General features: G+C 48.0%; 1 protein-coding gene across 26 annotated transcripts in view; it reads left to right on the forward strand.

Annotated features, from left to right (window-relative positions):
• FBRSL1 (fibrosin like 1) overlaps positions 1-18,019 on the forward strand; it is a 547,946-nt gene that overhangs the window by 487,965 nt on the left and 41,962 nt on the right. For all 26 annotated transcript variants that reach the window (XM_055795612.1, XM_055795613.1, XM_055795625.1 and 23 more), the window contains one exon: positions 402-447. In XM_055795612.1, the coding sequence (XP_055651587.1) occupies positions 402-447 (46 nt within the window). The remainder of the gene's footprint in view (positions 1-401; positions 448-18,019) is intronic.

An 18,019-nucleotide genomic window follows, 5' to 3' on the forward strand; every position in this document is an offset into this window, starting at 1 on the left:
CATTTTGCATGTTCAGCAAGAAATGAGCTTATTTTCAACGAGAGAGGCTTTGAAATGTTTTTGGTTCTATTTTTGTTTTCTTCAGCTTGATAGCAGTTTCACCGGTTTTGTTTTTATATGAGGAATCATGGATAAAATAGCTGTGCATTGCATGGCTGCCTAAATAAACGAGACAGGAGGATATAGAGGGTGAGATCAGGACAGGACTTGTGTACGCTTTGCTTTCATCTCCTTAGGATGCATGCTTGTTCTGTAATGGCACAACATTGCACCCTCCAGGTGCCGTGTGTAATAGCAGGTCTACAGATAGCCGACTTGTTTTATGAGCTGTGTTTTCGTCAGCAAACCTTCCTAAATTCTCCTTTAGTATTACTCACGCTCTTTTTCTCCTTCTTTTTCAGGCTTCTGTAGGCTCTGAGAAGCTGTTCTCCCCTGCAGCAAATAAAGGTAAGTGATCTGGAGAAACGCTTTCCTGATCTTAGAGCAAGAGATTTGAGCTGTGAATCCGTATCATGCGAATAGGAGGACATTGGTTTTGCCAGCACCTTTGATTTTGCCACACACATTGTCATAAAGATCAACTTTACAGGCTTGTGATGATTAAGCTAAAATTTAGAGCTTCATTGTCTCGGTGTGGGGTGGGACTTCTTCCCTACCAGTTACAAATGTCTTAGAGGGAGGGATTACTGACAAAGGAGAAGTCAGCCTTTACTGTAGGGAATATGCTCTTCCCTCTGATATAATCAAATCCTCATTTCTTTTAAACAAATCAATATTTCAGTGTTATCTGTGTTATCCTTACGAGGGCTGGCACATCCCTCTGCTGCCAGCGCGCACAGAGCGTTTGTGCCTGTACATCTCAGTTCTCCAAAAGGAGGTGGAAGGTGCTCAGCGTGTTGCAGGGTTTCGGCTCCCGCTGTTGCTGTTAATTGAGAGTTACCTGTGATGTGTGCCGGGTGTTGCTAAGAGACTGCGCCGTTCCAGATTCCCCTTGGGAGGTACAGTGACAGATCGCTAAATACACCGAGCCCTCCTCCGAGGGCTCAGTACAGCCGTAAAAGTGGGCTGCTCTAGTTCCATGTGTTCCCGGGGATAATCTCACGGAGATGGAAACTGGGCAAAAATGCTGACGAAACAGCCTTGGAGAGGGCACAGCGTGATGGAAAGCTTTGCACTGAGAATGGTTCCACTTTATCGTGCAAGGAGGTTGGTGGCGTGGCTCTGAATGAATTGTCGGGTTGCGTGGCTCTTTGCAGCATGCCCAGCATTGAGCTGAGAATAAAATCGGTTCAGAGCAATAATGAACACGAGGGACAGGCGGATACCCCAAAGAGGGGAGATGAGGCCCATTAATAGGAAGTGATGAAATAACCTTCTTGTGTTATTTCAAGAGGGCCAAGAAAGGAATAACTTGCAGTTGTGTAGGAGTAGGTGCTGGCCATGGAAAGGCGTTTTGGTGGTTGTGTGCTCCATCACCTGGATCCAGGCCCAGTTTATAGCTGGGCTCTGTAGCAGCAGTAAGTATTAGGAATTCTCTTTCCTTCCAAGCTTTGCAGATTTTCAATGCCAAATGTGGAAACCGATGACAAGCCCATTATGTTATTACATTTGCAGATATTTTTACAAAAGTATGCAGCTTTATCTGGGGGAAGGAGGGAAGTTTAAACAAATGGTGGGGAAGAACATTTCTCTTCTTCCAGCCTTGGCTTGCTGATAAGGCAAACCAGATTGCCCATACGGCACTGCCTCAGCAAAACAAAAATCTTGCCATCCAGCATAAATGCGTGGCACATAGATCTGCTGGAGGGGCTTATGTTGAAGCGTTAGCAGCTTTGTTGGCTCCTCCTTGTGCTGAAGCCTGAGATCCCCCACCCCGTGGTAGCACAGAGCAGCTCAGCAACATGATTTTTCAAAATACCTCCCTATCAGGAAGTTAAATGTGTGAATGCCTGTGAATTTGCTGTCTTGAAGTTTGTGTTCTGCTGTTTTTATCCATGTAATTAAGCGTGTTCCTGTTTGGTTTGCTGTGGGTGTAGACATTGCCAGCGTTGTGAAGCATTGGGTTCAGATCGTGGTTCTTGACTTGGGCTTCTCTTTTACCCTGGCCCTTTACCGGTGGAGCTTTGCTGATCAGCACGGGCTGATGGCAGGCTCGCTCTGCTGCGGGCTACCTCTGCCTTTGGCACTTGCGTTGAGAGCTGAGAGAAGTTTGTCTCAGTGAGATTTTGTGCAGAAACCCAAACAGTGCTAATCCTACCCCTTGCCCTGTTATCACTCCCACGATGCAAGAGCCAGATTTCTCTCTCGCACATGCAAATGAACACCGCCGCGACACAGCTAGGCTCTGTCGGTGATGCCATATGGCCAGGAGAAAGTGACTTTCAAAGTGGTGTGCTTAAATTCCTTTTGTGAGATAAGAGCCTTGATTTAAGGCCACGTTCTCCAGGGCTGGAGCAGTGGTGGCTGCGCAGGGAGGGGATTAGCTCAGCGCAGTTTCCTGGTGGGCACATGCATGGCACAGCACGTGCTCGTCCTCTCCCATGGGCATTTGCACTGTGCCCTTCCTCTGTAAACACTTGCAGCCTTTTTGGAGAGATATTAACTAGCAAACATGCAGCATCCATGCTACAGCTTTTATTGAAGGTAACCAGGCTTTTAAAACACAATAAAGTGGATTCATTGTCTGGTGCAACTCCCCCTGTTCCCACAAACTTTCCCTGGGGATGTGTTTGGCCCTGTGTATTTGTTTTATGCCGTAGTTTATCAGCAGCTTAGCAGTGCAATTAAGTATTAAGATAGACAGGTTTCGCTTATTTGAGGCTGGAACAGCTGTAAAACGTAACCTTTGACCATATTTCACAGCTCCACAAAAGGCCTGAGGAGCAGCATCCTTTGTCTGGGGCTCTCTGGGTGACGTTGGTCTTTGCCCCCTCCCTGCCGGGGCTGCGGTGGTGCTGCTCCTCCTTTTCACACCAGTTCATCTGCAACAACAGATGCATGGCGTAGATGTCCACTTTGGGGACCAGTCGCTATTATGCAGTGGAGAGAGGTGTCCTGACCCAGGGTGACCTCAGTAGTCACAGCTGCGAGATGGGCTGAATGGGGCACTTCGAGCTTCCAGGAGAAGAGGAGATTAAATCCTAAGGAAATAATAATTAAAAGTAAAAGCAGAGAATCCCTGATCTTCTCTGCTGACAGGTCTTTGTTTTCTGATGCAGAAAGCATTTGTTTAGCCAACTTGTCACTGCAGCACAGAGTTACAAGGGCATTTGCTGCCAAGGGCCGGGTGTTACATCCTCCTGGTGAATAAATCAATAAACAAATAATAAAGGTCTGTTTGCTCTCTCGTGCAGCTCCTTTCTCCCACAAACCTCCCAGCCAGTCCTTTGCTTTTTCTGAAGGGCAAGGGCCGTGCAGGGCAGCAGAGGCGCAGGCGAAAGCTGAATTGGTCCCTCTCCCCAGGTGGGTGGGCGAGGCAGAGGGAGTGACAGGGCTGACAGGAGGGCAGATGTGCGGTGGGTCTGAGGAGGTGAGAGGGACGTTCACCCCCACGTCGCTGGAAGGACCTCTGCCTGCCTGCCTGCCGTGATGGTATTTTTAAGAGTGTGTGGGGCAGGATAGTTTGTATTTTAAGGACTTGAGTGTTGCATTCTCACTGTTGGCTCACTCCTGCAGCGGCCTTCCCTGATGGGGCTGCTGGAGGTGGCTGGGCTCTCTGCCACCTCTCCTTGCCCCGGACCTGCTGTGGCTCTTTTTCTACCACAGTGATGTTGCAGGTGTAGCCCAGGCGACCTGCTGAGTCCCCAGCATTTGAACCCAGGGCCACTGGGCGGGTTAGGGTGAAATGAGCATCTTGAAGTAGGTGTTTCCTAAATGGCTTTAGCGTCAGTCGAGGGCCCTGACAAGGAGAACCTCCGTCGCAGGTGAGCCGGGCCCTGGGCAGGCCCTGGGTATGGAGGTGACACCAGTGAGATGGAAGGGGCAGCTGGGAGGTCCCAGGTCCCAGCTGAGACACTGTGGAGCAGCAGACCTGCACAGCCATGTCTGCCCCGCAGCCCAGGGGACACTGGGCAGCAGGGGGTAAGGGCTTTGAAGTTTGCTGAAGCCAAGTATGTTGCTCTGTCCTTGGATCAAGATGAAGCTGGACACGGAGGGAGCTGTGTAATCCATCTGTCTGGTGGCACGGAGCAACTGGCTGGGACCCAGCTTCGCTGCAGACTGGCGGGAGCCTCGCTCAGCTCCCTGCCTCGATTTCCCCCTCCTGCAAAATGAAGACTACTGCTTGTCAGCCAAGTGTGCTAAGAGACTTAATTAATGAATGTTTATCAAGTGATTTATCAAGAGATGCTTTTAATGAGAGATTCCATAAACAGTGCAAGGCTTCATTTTCATGGCAATAATAAATGACAGTGAAAATAAGTCTTATCTTTCCCCCGCATATGCACCTCCCAGGAAAAAATGATTGCTTACCCTCCACTCTCACTTCTCCCTGGGTTTCTAGGCAGAGGGCTTTGAAGTGCTATCTTTCATCATGAACTGTACACATCCTCAAAGCTCTAAAGCTCACAGCCTGTGTCTTATCCCTCTGACAAGAGGGAGGCAAGCTTTCTCGGCATGCAGGTCATAATTGTCAGCCATGGGATGTGCCGCAGCCACCCGCCCCAGCGGGCTAATGCAGCTTATGGTTCTTTGAAGTTCCCTCCCTTTATTTTCTGTCCTCTTGACCACAAAACTGTGCCTTGGGCCAGCAAGAGAGATTTCTTGTTCAGAGACGACACTGAGCTCTGACAAGCACATGTGAACCAGAGAAGAACCCTTGTTCCTCTGAGATCACTGCTCCATAATGTTGTTGCCTTAAGGGGACTGTCTCTCCTTTTTCTCTCTACTGCTTCTCTTCCTTTTTTTTTTCTTTTCTTTTTTTTTTTTTTTTGTTTAATTCAGCACTAAACTGTCACATTAAATCATTTTAGAAGCTGGAACTACAAAACCTCCAGTGTAGGACATGATGTTAAAAACTGACGGTTATTACTGTGAGAAGGGAAAGGAGGGGCAGCAGGGCAGGAGCAGGATGGGAGGGCAGCAAGTCAGCTCTCCAGGAGGAACCTGCGAGTGCCCAGTGAAGCAGAAAACAACCTGAACACAGCTGAGCTCAAAATAATGTGCTTGGCACAGGTTTGCAGCAGCACAGCTTAATGGTTGCTCAGTGCTGACAGGGGAATCAGGAACCCCGTGTCTCCTGTGCTTGCCCTGCTGCTTGTGCTCTGCTCAGCCGCTGGTCCTGCCGCCCTGGCCCTCTCTCTCCAGCTGTCAGGGTCAGAGGCTCCCTCTGGGCTGGGACAGCATCCCCTGTAATTGGGTCCCACTCTCCTCCAGGGCCTCTACCTCACTGCCGGGATGTAGGGCTTTCCATCACAAGGGGGTCTGCACTGACACAGAGCAAAAAAGCCTCACAGCACCCAGTCAGGCAGTTAGCTGTATTTTACAATAATGGAGGTCAGGAGAGATACCGTAAATTTTCCCGATTTTCTTGTGTGGGGTCCACAGCAGGGGTATGAGATGCAGGAAAAGCAGAGGTGCATCCTGTCTCTTGATCTCAGTTTTATCCCTTGGTTCTGCTTACATTTTGATGAGGTCACCATCTTGCATGTGATTACCTGCAGTCAGTGAACTTGAGGAGGAGGATCAGTTACAGCTGCATCTTTGGACAAGAGTCTGCTATAATTACAGGCATGCAAAAACTTCCACAGCAGCATCTGTAATAATAAATAAGTAATGCATTTATTTTGACAGCAACCACATCGCTATGATGTATACAGTGCTCAGGATACTCTGCAGCTGCCCTACTCCCTATGTTGCATCTTCTGTGATTTTATTGCATTCTTACAGTATTCTGTGTTTTTCATGAAATCCAGGCCCTCAGAGGATTGTACAGAAATCTAAGCTTTAATTTCATTTCTTAAGCAAGACTTTAGTCTTCCTTGGTACAGAGAAGAGCCTGGAACTCTGCTTCTTCTGTGTTTCAAAGCCAGCAGGCAGTCAAGAAGAAGCCCAGATACTTTGGGTTTAATCTCGTTTTAAAGATGGTTTGTGATCTGTAAATGTTTAGGGGGTTGGCAGTACTGGATACCCTGACCTACTTGTAAATCCAGCATGTGAGTCTGTCCCAGCATCCTCTTTTCAACAAGTTCTATCTAATTCTGTCACTGCCTGGATGAGAACATTAGCTTTCTAGCATATACAGGTATATAATTACACAGTGGCCTCAGAAGGAGGAGGACTTCGACTTTCAGACACTGTGGGTAACCAGGATAATCACCCAAGTCACAGCCAGTTAGCCACATTTCAAAACAACACAGAAAATAGTGCAATAAATGTTGTCTTTCAGTCTTGCAGTTTTCCGATTTTGCAGGCTCTGGAAAGCTGTCAGCCTTCTCTTTGGGAATGGGAATACTCCCTGTCTCCCATTAGGGATGTTGTGTGTGTTTACCAGGGTATAACCATCCCTAGCCATAGAAGCTGTCTGTGAAAATACGATGGACGAGTCAGAGGGACCATTCACCTCAACCACACTGTCTGGTTAACTTCGTAAAATTCAGTTAGATTGCAAAAGTGGATAATTTATTACGTTCAGCACAAATTGTGTGTTGTGTACCTCCCCAGGTTAGAGCTGCCTCATGCGAGCAGGCAGGTTTTGCTTGCACCGTTTGCGGTGCGGTTTGCGCAGCTATCTCCGGGTTTGTCTCCTTCAAGTGAGCCAGCATAGAGCTTTCTTTGTAGCTTCAGGCTGCAGCCAAGCAAGTTGAAAAGTTGAATTATAAACATTTCCAGGCCTTCTGGTTGGTATCTCATGTTTTGTTTTGTTATTTTAAGGATGTGGGGTATGTTGCTGCATTCCTGTCAGTGGGATTAGAATGAATAGAAGCAATACTGTAGGAGATAAAATGTGTTTAATTATTTATTTGAGAATTACAGACTGAAATTGCTTTTTGATTTAAAGCATACAAGTCATGGATATGTTTTTGGAGTAAAGAGAGGCATGCAGAAACATATATATGCACAATTACCTAGGGTAATGTAAGAAGTCTCTTCGCTCAACTGCCCTTCCTCCGCAGAATTTGTTCATTTCCTTAAAGATTTTAAATTTCAAATGCGGCTTTGTTAAGTATCACGGAAAGCTTACTGCATGCTGTGCCTTGCCCACCAAAATGTAAATAAAATAAATGAAGTCTTCGTTGTATAAATGTTATGAAGTGGGTGGTTTATTTTCTTTAATTATACTTTTTATTTAAAATAAACTATAAAACCAAAATAATACATATCCTGAATGGGCCAGCACAAACTCATACTGATTGAGTAGGCACATCTCAGCTTTTCTCGGTTCATGTGAAACTAGATAAAAGGACCATCAAACTGTAAATCAGGAAAAAAGAAAGAAAAATAAATCCTTCCAGATGCATGTAGTAGTTTACATTGCCTAGACTTTTAAATGATGTTTGAAAGATTTCATCTTTTTCCTTCGTGTTTATAGTTTGCTTATCTGTTCTGGAGTAGCAAAAGCCGAGCTGGTAGGTCTCAGTAGTGTTTCCAGCTGCTGTCCCTGACTGCAGGACGCTGGTCCAGGTTGTCTCTCAGCAGCAGAAGGGTGCTGTGGGGCACCGATGGTAAGAGCAGCAGTTGCAGCCCCCACAAAGCTATTGGCTGTTCTCGATTCTTCTTCTAAAATACCTCAGAGACATGTTTTATTCATGTAAGATTTTGTAAAGCTTCAGTTTCCTAGAAAATTAAACATTGGTATAAACCTGAACCCCTCTTCATGTGGACTAGCAGTGTGGTGCAGGACGAGTGGAGGTGCCCGGACCTCTGGTGCAGGTCTGAGCACGCTGTGGCCACCACATCCCCATGCAAATCAGGCTTGTCCCTCACGAGGGAGAGTCCCCTGCACCCTCCTCGACAGGGAGGTGCTGCCGGAGGTGTGCACCCACGCTGTGCACAGGCCTGGGCCTGTGCTGGTTTTCCAGGCTCTGCGGTACTCCTTGCCGTGGCGTGCTCCACCCCATGCTCTGTGTTTCTGTTTCAGAGGAGCTGTGTGACAGGTGACCGAGGGGCAGCCACCCTGTGCTGGGTAATAGCCCATTAGGGACTCCTGCAGACACAGTAACCCCCTGCTCCGTGCAGGTCACCGGCATAAAGCAGGGCAGCGTGACGATCGACAAGTAATTTGACAAGGCGATGGGGGGTAAGGAGGCTGGTGCAGAGGGGAGCTGGATCTGACCCCAGGTGGGCTTGTGTTTCCTTCTGGGCAATCAATGGGGGTGATCAATGAGACCAGGGCGTGCTGTTTAATTGCAAATGGATCTGGTTACTCTTTTGTGTGCAATGCTGGCAGGGTCCGTAAGTCCCAGCGAGGCCCCGCATCCAGCAGCAGAGCCTTCAAGAAAAGAGGATGCTGTCAGCATCGCACTCCTCCTCCCTCTCCTCTCGCTCACCCCCACCACCACCACCCTGACGATGCTGAGGCCTTCCTCCCGGGGCAGGGACAGGGACACGTGGCTGATGAGCAGGACCCTGCTGGCCCAGCCTGTGTGGCCAGCAGCAGTAGCCCATGCTGTGTTGCTGTTTGCAGGCTTTTTGGTGGTGGTTGGTTTTCTGGTTGGTGGTTGTTTTTTTTTTTATAGAGATATATAGATCTACGTTAGCTTCGTTTGAAATCGCCGCTGTAAGTGATGTAGCGCTGCAGCCCTGTCCCACGGGAGGGGAGGAAGGAGGCCAGGTTCGGGGCTTGCTTTCAGCCCATGGGGCTCCTGCCGTTTTCTCCTTTAATAACGGCGCAAGCCCTGCACGCATGTGCTCGCCACTTCTCTCACCTCCGTGCTTCGCTGACCATCCTTCCTGCTAACAAGGGCTGAACACAGTTCCCCGTGGAGCCTGTTAATGTTGCTGTTGAGCTGCCCGGGGACTCGCAGCGTGAGGCTTTCCTTCCATCTCTGCTGCTCTCGCGCTCAGTTCAGCCAGGTAAAGCCATACTGACTCCATTGAATTCACGGTATTTATTTGGGTTTACACCGATACAGAGAGCAGGACTTGGCATAGTGCTTGTGTTTGTGTGTCTGTGTTTCTGAAAAGGATACTTGTTCTAGTTTGTTGGGGTTTTTTCCAAACAGTAAATATTTTCTTGTAAATCACTGGGACAGAAAAGTGACTGCGGTGCTATTTAGTTCATTTATTTGCTTTAAATTGATGGCAGAGTCTTGCAGGAGGTAATAGGAAATTAAAATCTTTCTATATATTTTTTTTAACCGTCCTGCAAAATTTACTGCAGAATTATATCCCCACACTGGGATTCTGTCGGACAGTTCAAAAAGCCTGTGGAAAGGTTCTCGTTCGCTGTTAAATTTTAAAAGTGATTGAAGTAATTTTTATGGAACTCTGTTAAGTTTCTGAAGAAACATATTGGTTTCATCACTAATAAATTCTTCAAGGCTTATCCATAAGGGAACAGTCAGACTTCCAGATCTCTCTCCAATGAAATGGACATTAACTTTTTGCCCTGTTGGAGATACGTTCTCAAAAGGTATCAGCAAGGTGAGTGGCAAACCTGGGGAAGCCTCATTGCATCCAAGTACATCATCTGGCACTGTGGGGTGGTGGGTTCTTCACCAGGCAACCCGCTAATTTGGGTGGAGATTTTAGAAAGGAGTTTGTTTTCAGAGGTGAGGAAGTAGATTGCAGACGGATTTATACAGATAAATCATGGTGTGAGGTTAAGCTTAGACCCCAGCATCTGTTTCTGAGCACCATCGTGTTCAGGAGAGGCTGCAGCACTGGAAAAGAGAGAGCGCAGCCTCGAAGTCCCTGTTTCTCAGGCACTCCTGTTGCTTTCAAAACAATATGAAATAATGTGTTCACTGTGCTTTTCCACTGCATCCAGAAAAGCACGCAGTGTCTTCCTCCCAGTGAAAGGAAAGTATCAAGCTGGCTTTGTGCTTAACTTAGCACTCACAAGTGCCTTGCGTATGCGAGCGCAGAGCCACCTGATGAAAAGCAAATGGGCTAGGAGGGAAATAAAATTGTGTAATTGCCAGTTTCCTTCAGTTCCGCTCCCTCTCCCGTTTTGCATAAAGGAGGCTATTTAAGTCTCAGCTGGAGTGAGGTTTGGTAATAAGCAGACGTCTATGAACCTGCATCTGCTGATGATATCTACTTAGTTTATTCTATATTTCCTTATTTATTGGTGACCAGTTTTGAGAGAGACTTTCTCCTGAACACTCCTTGTCTTGCGGTGTGAAACCCATGGAAGAAGTTTGTCCCTTCAGGTCCACGAGTCCTTGTGACATCTTGGTAAGTGTAGGACCAGGCAGCACCGCCAGAGATCACGTCAGAGTGTGCAAACCCACCTCAAACTGCATTGACTCATGAATGTTAAGCTGCAAAAGCAAAGCCAGAGCCTGCTCCCTGGGAAGCTATCCACAAAGCAGGGTGGCAGAAAAGGGCCAGCCTTGTTGGATGAAGCAGCTAACATTTTAATTTTCTCAGTACTGCGTGATTTGGCTTCCAGACAGCTAAGCTGTCCCCAGCCAGTTGCTTTCCTACGTGGCTGGCCTTCTTTGGGCACAGTGAGAGGCGCTCACGGTACAAGGTCTGCAGAGACAACTTGATTTAATACAGGCTTAATGGCTGGAGGAAGAAATTTACAGTGTGAGCATTGAAAGTTTATACAATAATGAACGTTGTCATTATTTCTATTTATTTAACCGGTCTGAGCTAGAAACTTGAAACCAACAACTAGAATATGTCCATCACGTTCTGTACTGATCAATTTAATAACCAAAGTGGAGCAGATCATTTTATACCTTTCACTGGATCAACGAAAAAATTCTCTGAGCATAATGTACCTTTTGGCCTGAAATAATTCTGCATTACAGGCCAGTCTCTGGACCCTTTATGTCATTCCAGCAGTACACGCTGTAAAGCAGCCTTAGACGTCTGAGGACTCCCCACTGACAGTGGCAGCATAGTCAGCCAAGCTTATAGTCCTGAGGCCAGGGCAGAAAAGGGCTTGATTCCAGTGGCTGTGAGCAGCAGAGCACCCTCTTGCAAGCCGTGCAGGTGGGAGTAGTTCAGACAGTCCAGATGGTGGTGTGAGCTGTACCAGGAGCCTAAGATGCCTATGAGGGCCTGTCAGTCATCTCAAGACTGGTCCAGTGAAAAATACTGCCTGGGCTACACCACTTGCAGTCTCCCCCAAGAATACCATTGTTTTCAACTAGGAATAGGCCAGCGTGGCTACATCTAGACCCAGATTTTGAAAATACTGCTACAGAAGCTCTCCTTTGCTCTCGTCCCTTCCCCTCTCCTCCCAACAGTTGAAGAGGACCGGGTCCAGGTTTTTGGCTCAGACCCATGCCTGCTGCATACATTTCCTCCACCAAATGGACACAACTATAAACCTCTTTCTGCATCATTTCCTGCAGGCCAGTACTAAACTTGCCACCCAGGTGTCCCCGTGTAAAGCCACTTCTTGCTGAGTCTGCTTCTGTTGCTGCTGGCGGGCTTGTCTTTGCGTGCTCACGGCAGGACTCCCACCACAGTGTGTTAATTTTAAACAAAGAGTGCGTTTTGATTTGGGAGGGTCTTTCCCATCAGGTCATATCAGAGTTTCTCTTAAAAGGGAAGGCTGGTTTTTGTTTTGTTTTATTTTCCCTTTTCCCCTCTTTTAATATGATCCCTGCAATTTTGTTTTCACTGAAATATTGACTGGCAGCATTGCAAATTGCCTGCATGCAGGCAGGAGCTTGCCAGCACTTTCTTACTCAGCTAGCCGTCAAGGTTGTGGATTCCACCACGAGCAGTGCCAGGAAAGCTGTTGATCAAAAATATTCCTAACATCTGTGAGTCCTCTCCATCCAAATGAGATGTAGTTACATTCTCCTTTTCCCTGCTCTCCTTCCAAACTGTTGCTTCAGACACCTAGAAAGCCCTGGTTGCAAATCATAAGCCGATCTCTGTTTGATTTGCAGCTCTGTTTCCAGCTCTGTTGAAATCCAGTATAAACTCCAAAGTGCCCTTCCCCCAAGCATAATATGTCAAAAACATCAGCCTCCAAGCAGAGAGCAGACAGGGTGCGTTTCTTTGCCCCATAACTCATTTGATCCAGATGCCGTCCCATGCTGTCCATAGCCAACAAGGAGAGTCTTGTGAGAGCGGCAGCGGGAGGACACAGCTCAGGGCAGCCCCCAGGCGTGCCTGCAGCCTCGCGCACACGCGTGTGAGAGCACACACGTTCTGCCAGCGCGGGGAGGGGACGGGGGGCAGGCAGGGGAAAAGCCTGATTTCCCTTCCACCCTGTTCCTGCCACCACCACCAACTCACAAGCCAACTATTAAATAATTAACGTACCCAGTGGGGCAGGAGGAATCAAAAGCTGTTGTGTTCCCAAGTTTTCTCTGGCTCTGAAAGGCACGGTTTGCTGTGTATTCTGGCACCTCGGAGCGGGTTTTCCTCCCTCCTTCACCTCCCCCTTATTATCCCGTATGTGTGCTGGAGAGGGAAGTGGCGTTCCCAGCCCAGCGGGGGATGACTGTTATTTCAGACTAGCAACAGGGGAAAAGGAACAGCCTGTTGCCTGATTGATGTTTGTTTTTTGTGGACAGACACCAAAGGTTCATTAGAGACGGAAGGTTTGGGAGGAGGCGGGGGGGCGGGGGGGGGCGGGGGAGGTGCTCGCTCTTAAGGAACTATTGTACCCCTGTGCACTAACCTGGGTCTGCACTTTCTTTGACTTCTGTGAATGTCTCAGCTGTACCGTTTTGGCCCTGGCAACTTTAGGAAAATATACACGCCACAGAGGTTTCAGCGAAAGCTCTGTGATGAGGGGATCGGGGGAAAAGGAAGGGGAGGAGAGAACAATGCAGTAGGTTTTGCTGTAATTAATTTCAAATGTGCTGCTCATCTGTTCTCCTCGGGTTTCAAAGGCAACGAGAGGAGTTTGCAGGGCTTTTCCTACCACATCTGCGTCTTTCCAGAGGTGGGGATGGGAAGACGTCTTTCCTTCCATCTGACTGGTTTGACCAGTCTGGCAGCGTGGAGCGCTGAGTGCAGCACAAACCGATGCTGAAAATGATGAGCTGTCCAGAGGGGGAGAAGAGGAGGAGGAGGGTGGGTGTGGAAGAGCTTCTCTTCTTACTTCGTTGGGTAGGTGAAGCTGGAGAGACCGAGGAGGTTGGTATTGGGTAAAGCAGGTTTCTCTGCAAAGAGTTGAAGTAAGAGCACGTGTCTTTAAATAACAAATGTTATTTGCTACCGTCGTTGGTCCTGAAAAGCTTCCAGGTTACGGTGCAGGTGAGCTGTGTGGTTACAAGGCATTTAAAGGTGTGGGTCAAACCCTCACTTAATCATTGCTGACTTCGCACCTTTGAAGAATCTTCTCCCTTCGTATAATTGTTTTGAGAACCAGTAAGTTCGTATTAAGCCTTTGGTGGTGCAGCGTCTTGAATAGAAACCGCTCCTTGTGGTGGCTGTTCCGCAGCTCTGTTGGGCTGAGCTGTAGTGCACCCAGCACAGGGGCTGCCGGCTGCCATAGGGCACCGTCCTCATGTCCTTTGCCTTCAGGGCTCAGTATCTATGAAGCCACATGATTGCGGCAGTAAAGAGAAAGAAAATGGACCTGTTAGATTATTGACTTTACACCCTTCAACAAGATACCCAGATGCAAATTTGATAGCCCTGTGAATCTTAGCCAGAAAAATCAGTAAAACAGAAACTTAAACTACTCTAAATTACTGTTAGTGCTTTAACAGCTCTATTTTCAAATTGCTCTTTGCTTAGAAGCTTGCACTGAACCCTGGAGCTGGTGGATAATGACCTCTTGTTTAAACACGTGACTACTTTATGATCCTTAGCTCTTAGAAAAACCAACCTCAATATCGGGTGTTGAATATTTCTGAAGTTTGGCCGTAAGGAAAATATTTCTACAGCGTGATTGAAGAAAGTGTTCTCTTTTCTTGTCAGAAACTAATTTGGTGCAGCCACAACATGCTGAATACCCTAGAGGTACTTGAGGTGGGCTCTTGTTTGTGATACAGTCCGTCTCCAGGATGCCAGTGCTGGTATGTGACTAGTAGAGGCTGACCATATAGTGATACATGTTTCTGTGGTTCTTTGGAAGGGATGTAAATGCTGCAGTGGTGTTTCAGACTGTAAAGGCGTATGCCAGGTTTTGTAGGCTTACAGACTAAATAGACTTTCTGGCACTGCTGTGGGACTAGCTGCTGGAAAACTGTTCAGTGATAGATAGCATGTCACCAGACGTACATGCAGACATAGCCAGCTGCTGTGCACGGGGAAGGGTGGGCACATGGCGTCTTGAAGTGACCTCAGCGCAGGTTGTGAACAGGCAAAATTGATATGTAGAAACAAAGAAATGGAGAGAAGCCCGGAGCTCCAGAATGAGGCATATCTGCAGAAGACTGCAGGGACTTCAGACCTATTTGTCTGTAAATTACTTGTGGAGGAAAGGGAAGTCACATTTGGAGAATATTCAAGCCCACCACCGCACCCTCTTTGAGAGAAACCCATATGAGAAAGGAGAGAGGTCTGAGTCCAGTCCAGGTTTAATTTCCTGGTCCTGCTCCACAGGAAGAAATATCCCTTCCTTTTAACTCTTGAACAAACAACTGCATTGGCCACATCTAGTGAAGCGCCCCTTAGATCACATCCAGACAAACCTGGATTCCAGCATTTGCTCTTAGCCATGGGTGTTTCTGTACCTTGCGCTTGCCAACTAATACAGAGAAGGAGCAGTACCTGAGGTCTCCGCAGAAAGCACATCAGTTCCTCTGCCTCCTTGGCTTGGGGCTGGGTTGGGGACCATATCCTAATTCCCTGCACACAGGGAGCAGCTGTAACAGCACTTCGGAGCATGGCAGGGGTGCTTCGAATTCTCGCTCTCGAGTCTTGGCTGTGTCTTTCCAGCTTGTCACCTCTCCCTTCTTCAGTTTTGACGATAAGGGAAGAAGAAGGGCAGATGGCACAGCTGGAGAGGGGTGGTGGGAGCAAGCTGCTGTCCCAGGGCTGCAGTTCTTTCCCAGCCTTCTAGGAGAGCTGCTGTCTCCAGGTGCCACACAGCAAACCCAGCTTTTGCCAGCTGCACCATGGAGGTCCTTTCCTAGTTAGACTTCTTTACATGTCAATTAAAAGGCAAGAGATCAAGTTATATTGTTAGCCTCAGTATGTTGTGATGATTCTCTCCAAGGCTAAGGATCACAAAGTTATTGTAGGGGAGGGTTTTGTTAAAGAATAAAAGCAAAGCCCCAAGGACAGTGTTGCAGGTCCAGCTTTTTGATCTAGCACAACACTTTGTTCAAGCATTGGATGGTTTCCTTATGCTGGAGAAGATAGAGGCTTCTGCTGCTTTTGTAAAGCTAGATCTCAAAATCCAGGGCAGAAGACAGCCTTAGCCCCTAGCCTGGCCCGTCAGGCTCTGGGACTGATAGGACGTTTGTAACCCCCCCCCACAGAGCAGGCAGAGCCACCCCGCTCCTTGGCACCACGGGCATGGGAGGGGGCAGGTGCCCCACAGCTCTGGTGCTGGGGTGCCGAGGGAGTCACCAAGGCACACGGAAGCGGCAGATGTGCCTGCCATCCAAATGACTCCTGTGGATGCTTAATAAAACCACAGCAATCAGAATTTTCTTATCCTTTTATTAGTTACAAATGATTTTTCTCTCCTTTCAAGGATTCCCACCACCTGTTCCAGTCAGCCGGTGAGGTTTCCTTTCAAAGCCCGTCTTGCTCTTAACAAGGGAGCAGGGAGGGCTGGGGTATTGCAGGAGCCTGGACCGCTGAGGCTTTGCCTCTGGAGAACCACAAGGGAAGAGCCGGAACAGGGAATGCTGTAGGGAGGTATTAAATGAGGCCCTTTTGTTTCTCTCCTTGTAGAGCATAAAAATGCCCAAGGCATGAATACTCTGTTCAGATTACTCTTGAACATTTAAATGTCTGTTCTGGTAATTTATGAAATGAAGGGGTGGGAAATGCCTTGCACAAGGAAGAAAGGGGAGACCTTTACCAGCATCCAGCGCTGGTGACGGGGGAGTTGTTCTGTGCTGCTCGGGAAGAGGGGGAGAAGGTGGATTTATCTTGTGGATGCAGGAAAGCTTTAGTCCCTGGAGATGCGGTGTGGCATCGGAGGGGCCAGCTTCTCCCTCTGTGCCTTTTTCTTCCATTCAGGATGGGCAATATCCGTGCTTCCTTCCCCCCACTCATGGTTGTCTTTGGTCTTAGAAGCAACTGGGATTTTTCAGAAGCGTGCAGCACCTAGCGTAAGGGGAACCTGGCTTTGCTCTTAACAAATCAATGGGAAGAAGTATAGTCATTCAGAGCAGCCACTGGGAGCCTCCGGCAGCCTGACAGCCCCGGGAGCGCAGGGTCTGCGGGAATGGCCCAGCTCCGAGCCAGCCTGCCTGCAAAACAAAGGGCTGAGGAGAAGGTTTCTTAAAAGCACAGGAACACCTACTGTCTGCAAGGGATTATTCCGTAATTTTCCTTGCTTTCTCTGTCTATATATGAAATAATGGGTGCTCTGTCCCTCCTGGCCTCATTTCTTTTTGGTGTGTGCGTGTGTGTCTGTGTGTGCATGTGTGTGCACGTGTGCGCGTGTGTGTGTGTCTGTGTGTGTCTGTGCATGCGTGCATGTGTGCGTGCGTGTGTAGTGTGATAGTCCTGTCTACTGCCCCGACATGGACCGGTGGTACTGTTTCCCAGCTTCTGGCAGCAAGCACCTTGCCTCTGTGTAACATGGAGAGGTGCCGTTACAATTTTGTTACACCCCCGAGAAAAGCAAAACGGACATGGCCATGGAAGTACGAAGGCAGGGCAGAGGGCCGAGGATGCTGTGTGGTGTTACATGCACTGCAGCCCAGCTGGACAGGTTTGCTCACAGTGTCCCACTCCTGCACCGCTCTGGCGTAAGGGTCCTTGGACCTCCAGCATCATCTGTGGTCCTTGTTACAGTCACATCGAAGAGCTGAACGGGGCTTGGCATTTCCCTTCTTGTTACAGCAGAAAATGGGTGGAAAGGCAAAATGCTAGATTTAGGATTAGTATCCCTACTTCAAGGCAAGGGAGGAGGAGGCTAAAACGGAGACATGTTAGAAACTGATGCCCCTTCTGTTTTGTCTGTAATTGTGGTTACGTATCTGTGTAGGTACCCCACTACTGATAGTGCGAAGTAAATACAGGTCAGTTCACTGTTAGCATGAGGAATCAGGAGAATGGTGTGGTATTTATTACTTTCAGATATTTGGGCTAGAGGCTTTCATGCTGTCAGAGCTGAGTCAAACTCTGAGCCAGTTTGCATGCAACATATGTGATAGATTTTGCAAATTAATATGTTAATGTGGGAGGAGATGGTTCCATGAAACTAACCGCTGGCAGTTTGGAGTGTTGTCCTCAAAAACAAAATCATATTGTGTCCTCAAAAACAAAACCAGTGGCACCAGGACTTGGATTCTACCCATTGAGAGATGAGGCATTTCATTAGTAATCGTTGGATTGATTAACCGTTTGGGGTCCATCAGAACAAATGCATTTCTTAAAAGAAGGAGTCCCCTCTCTGCAGGGATCTGGTATTTAATCTCCAGGTAGTTTAATATGAGAAAAGCTGCCTGAAAGCATTGCTGAAAGGCTGAGCTGAGGACCTGCATCATCGTTGTCAGTTGTTTGTGAGCCTCTTTGGTGTGGAAGCTATAAATTACTTCTAACTGCTGAGATTTCCTATCAGTCACAAATACTTGCGATGTATGAGCCTTGCTTCATGTAGAGGGCAGCACTCCTCCAGCCTGTGGGAGCTGGAGTTGATGGGGAGCTGGTGGCTTTGGGTAGAGATGCAAAAGCTCGGTTCTGACTTTGGAGAGGACTGCTTGCCGGGAAATACAGATATAATGAGTGAAAGATGTCGTCTGCTGTGCTAATGTGGAGTGGAAACTCTCAAGAGCTAGCTTGGACCCCGCTTTTGTCTCCT

Source organism: Falco peregrinus, chromosome 2 (assembly GCF_023634155.1).
Source record: "Falco peregrinus isolate bFalPer1 chromosome 2, bFalPer1.pri, whole genome shotgun sequence".
NCBI lineage: Eukaryota > Metazoa > Chordata > Aves > Falconiformes > Falconidae > Falco > Falco peregrinus.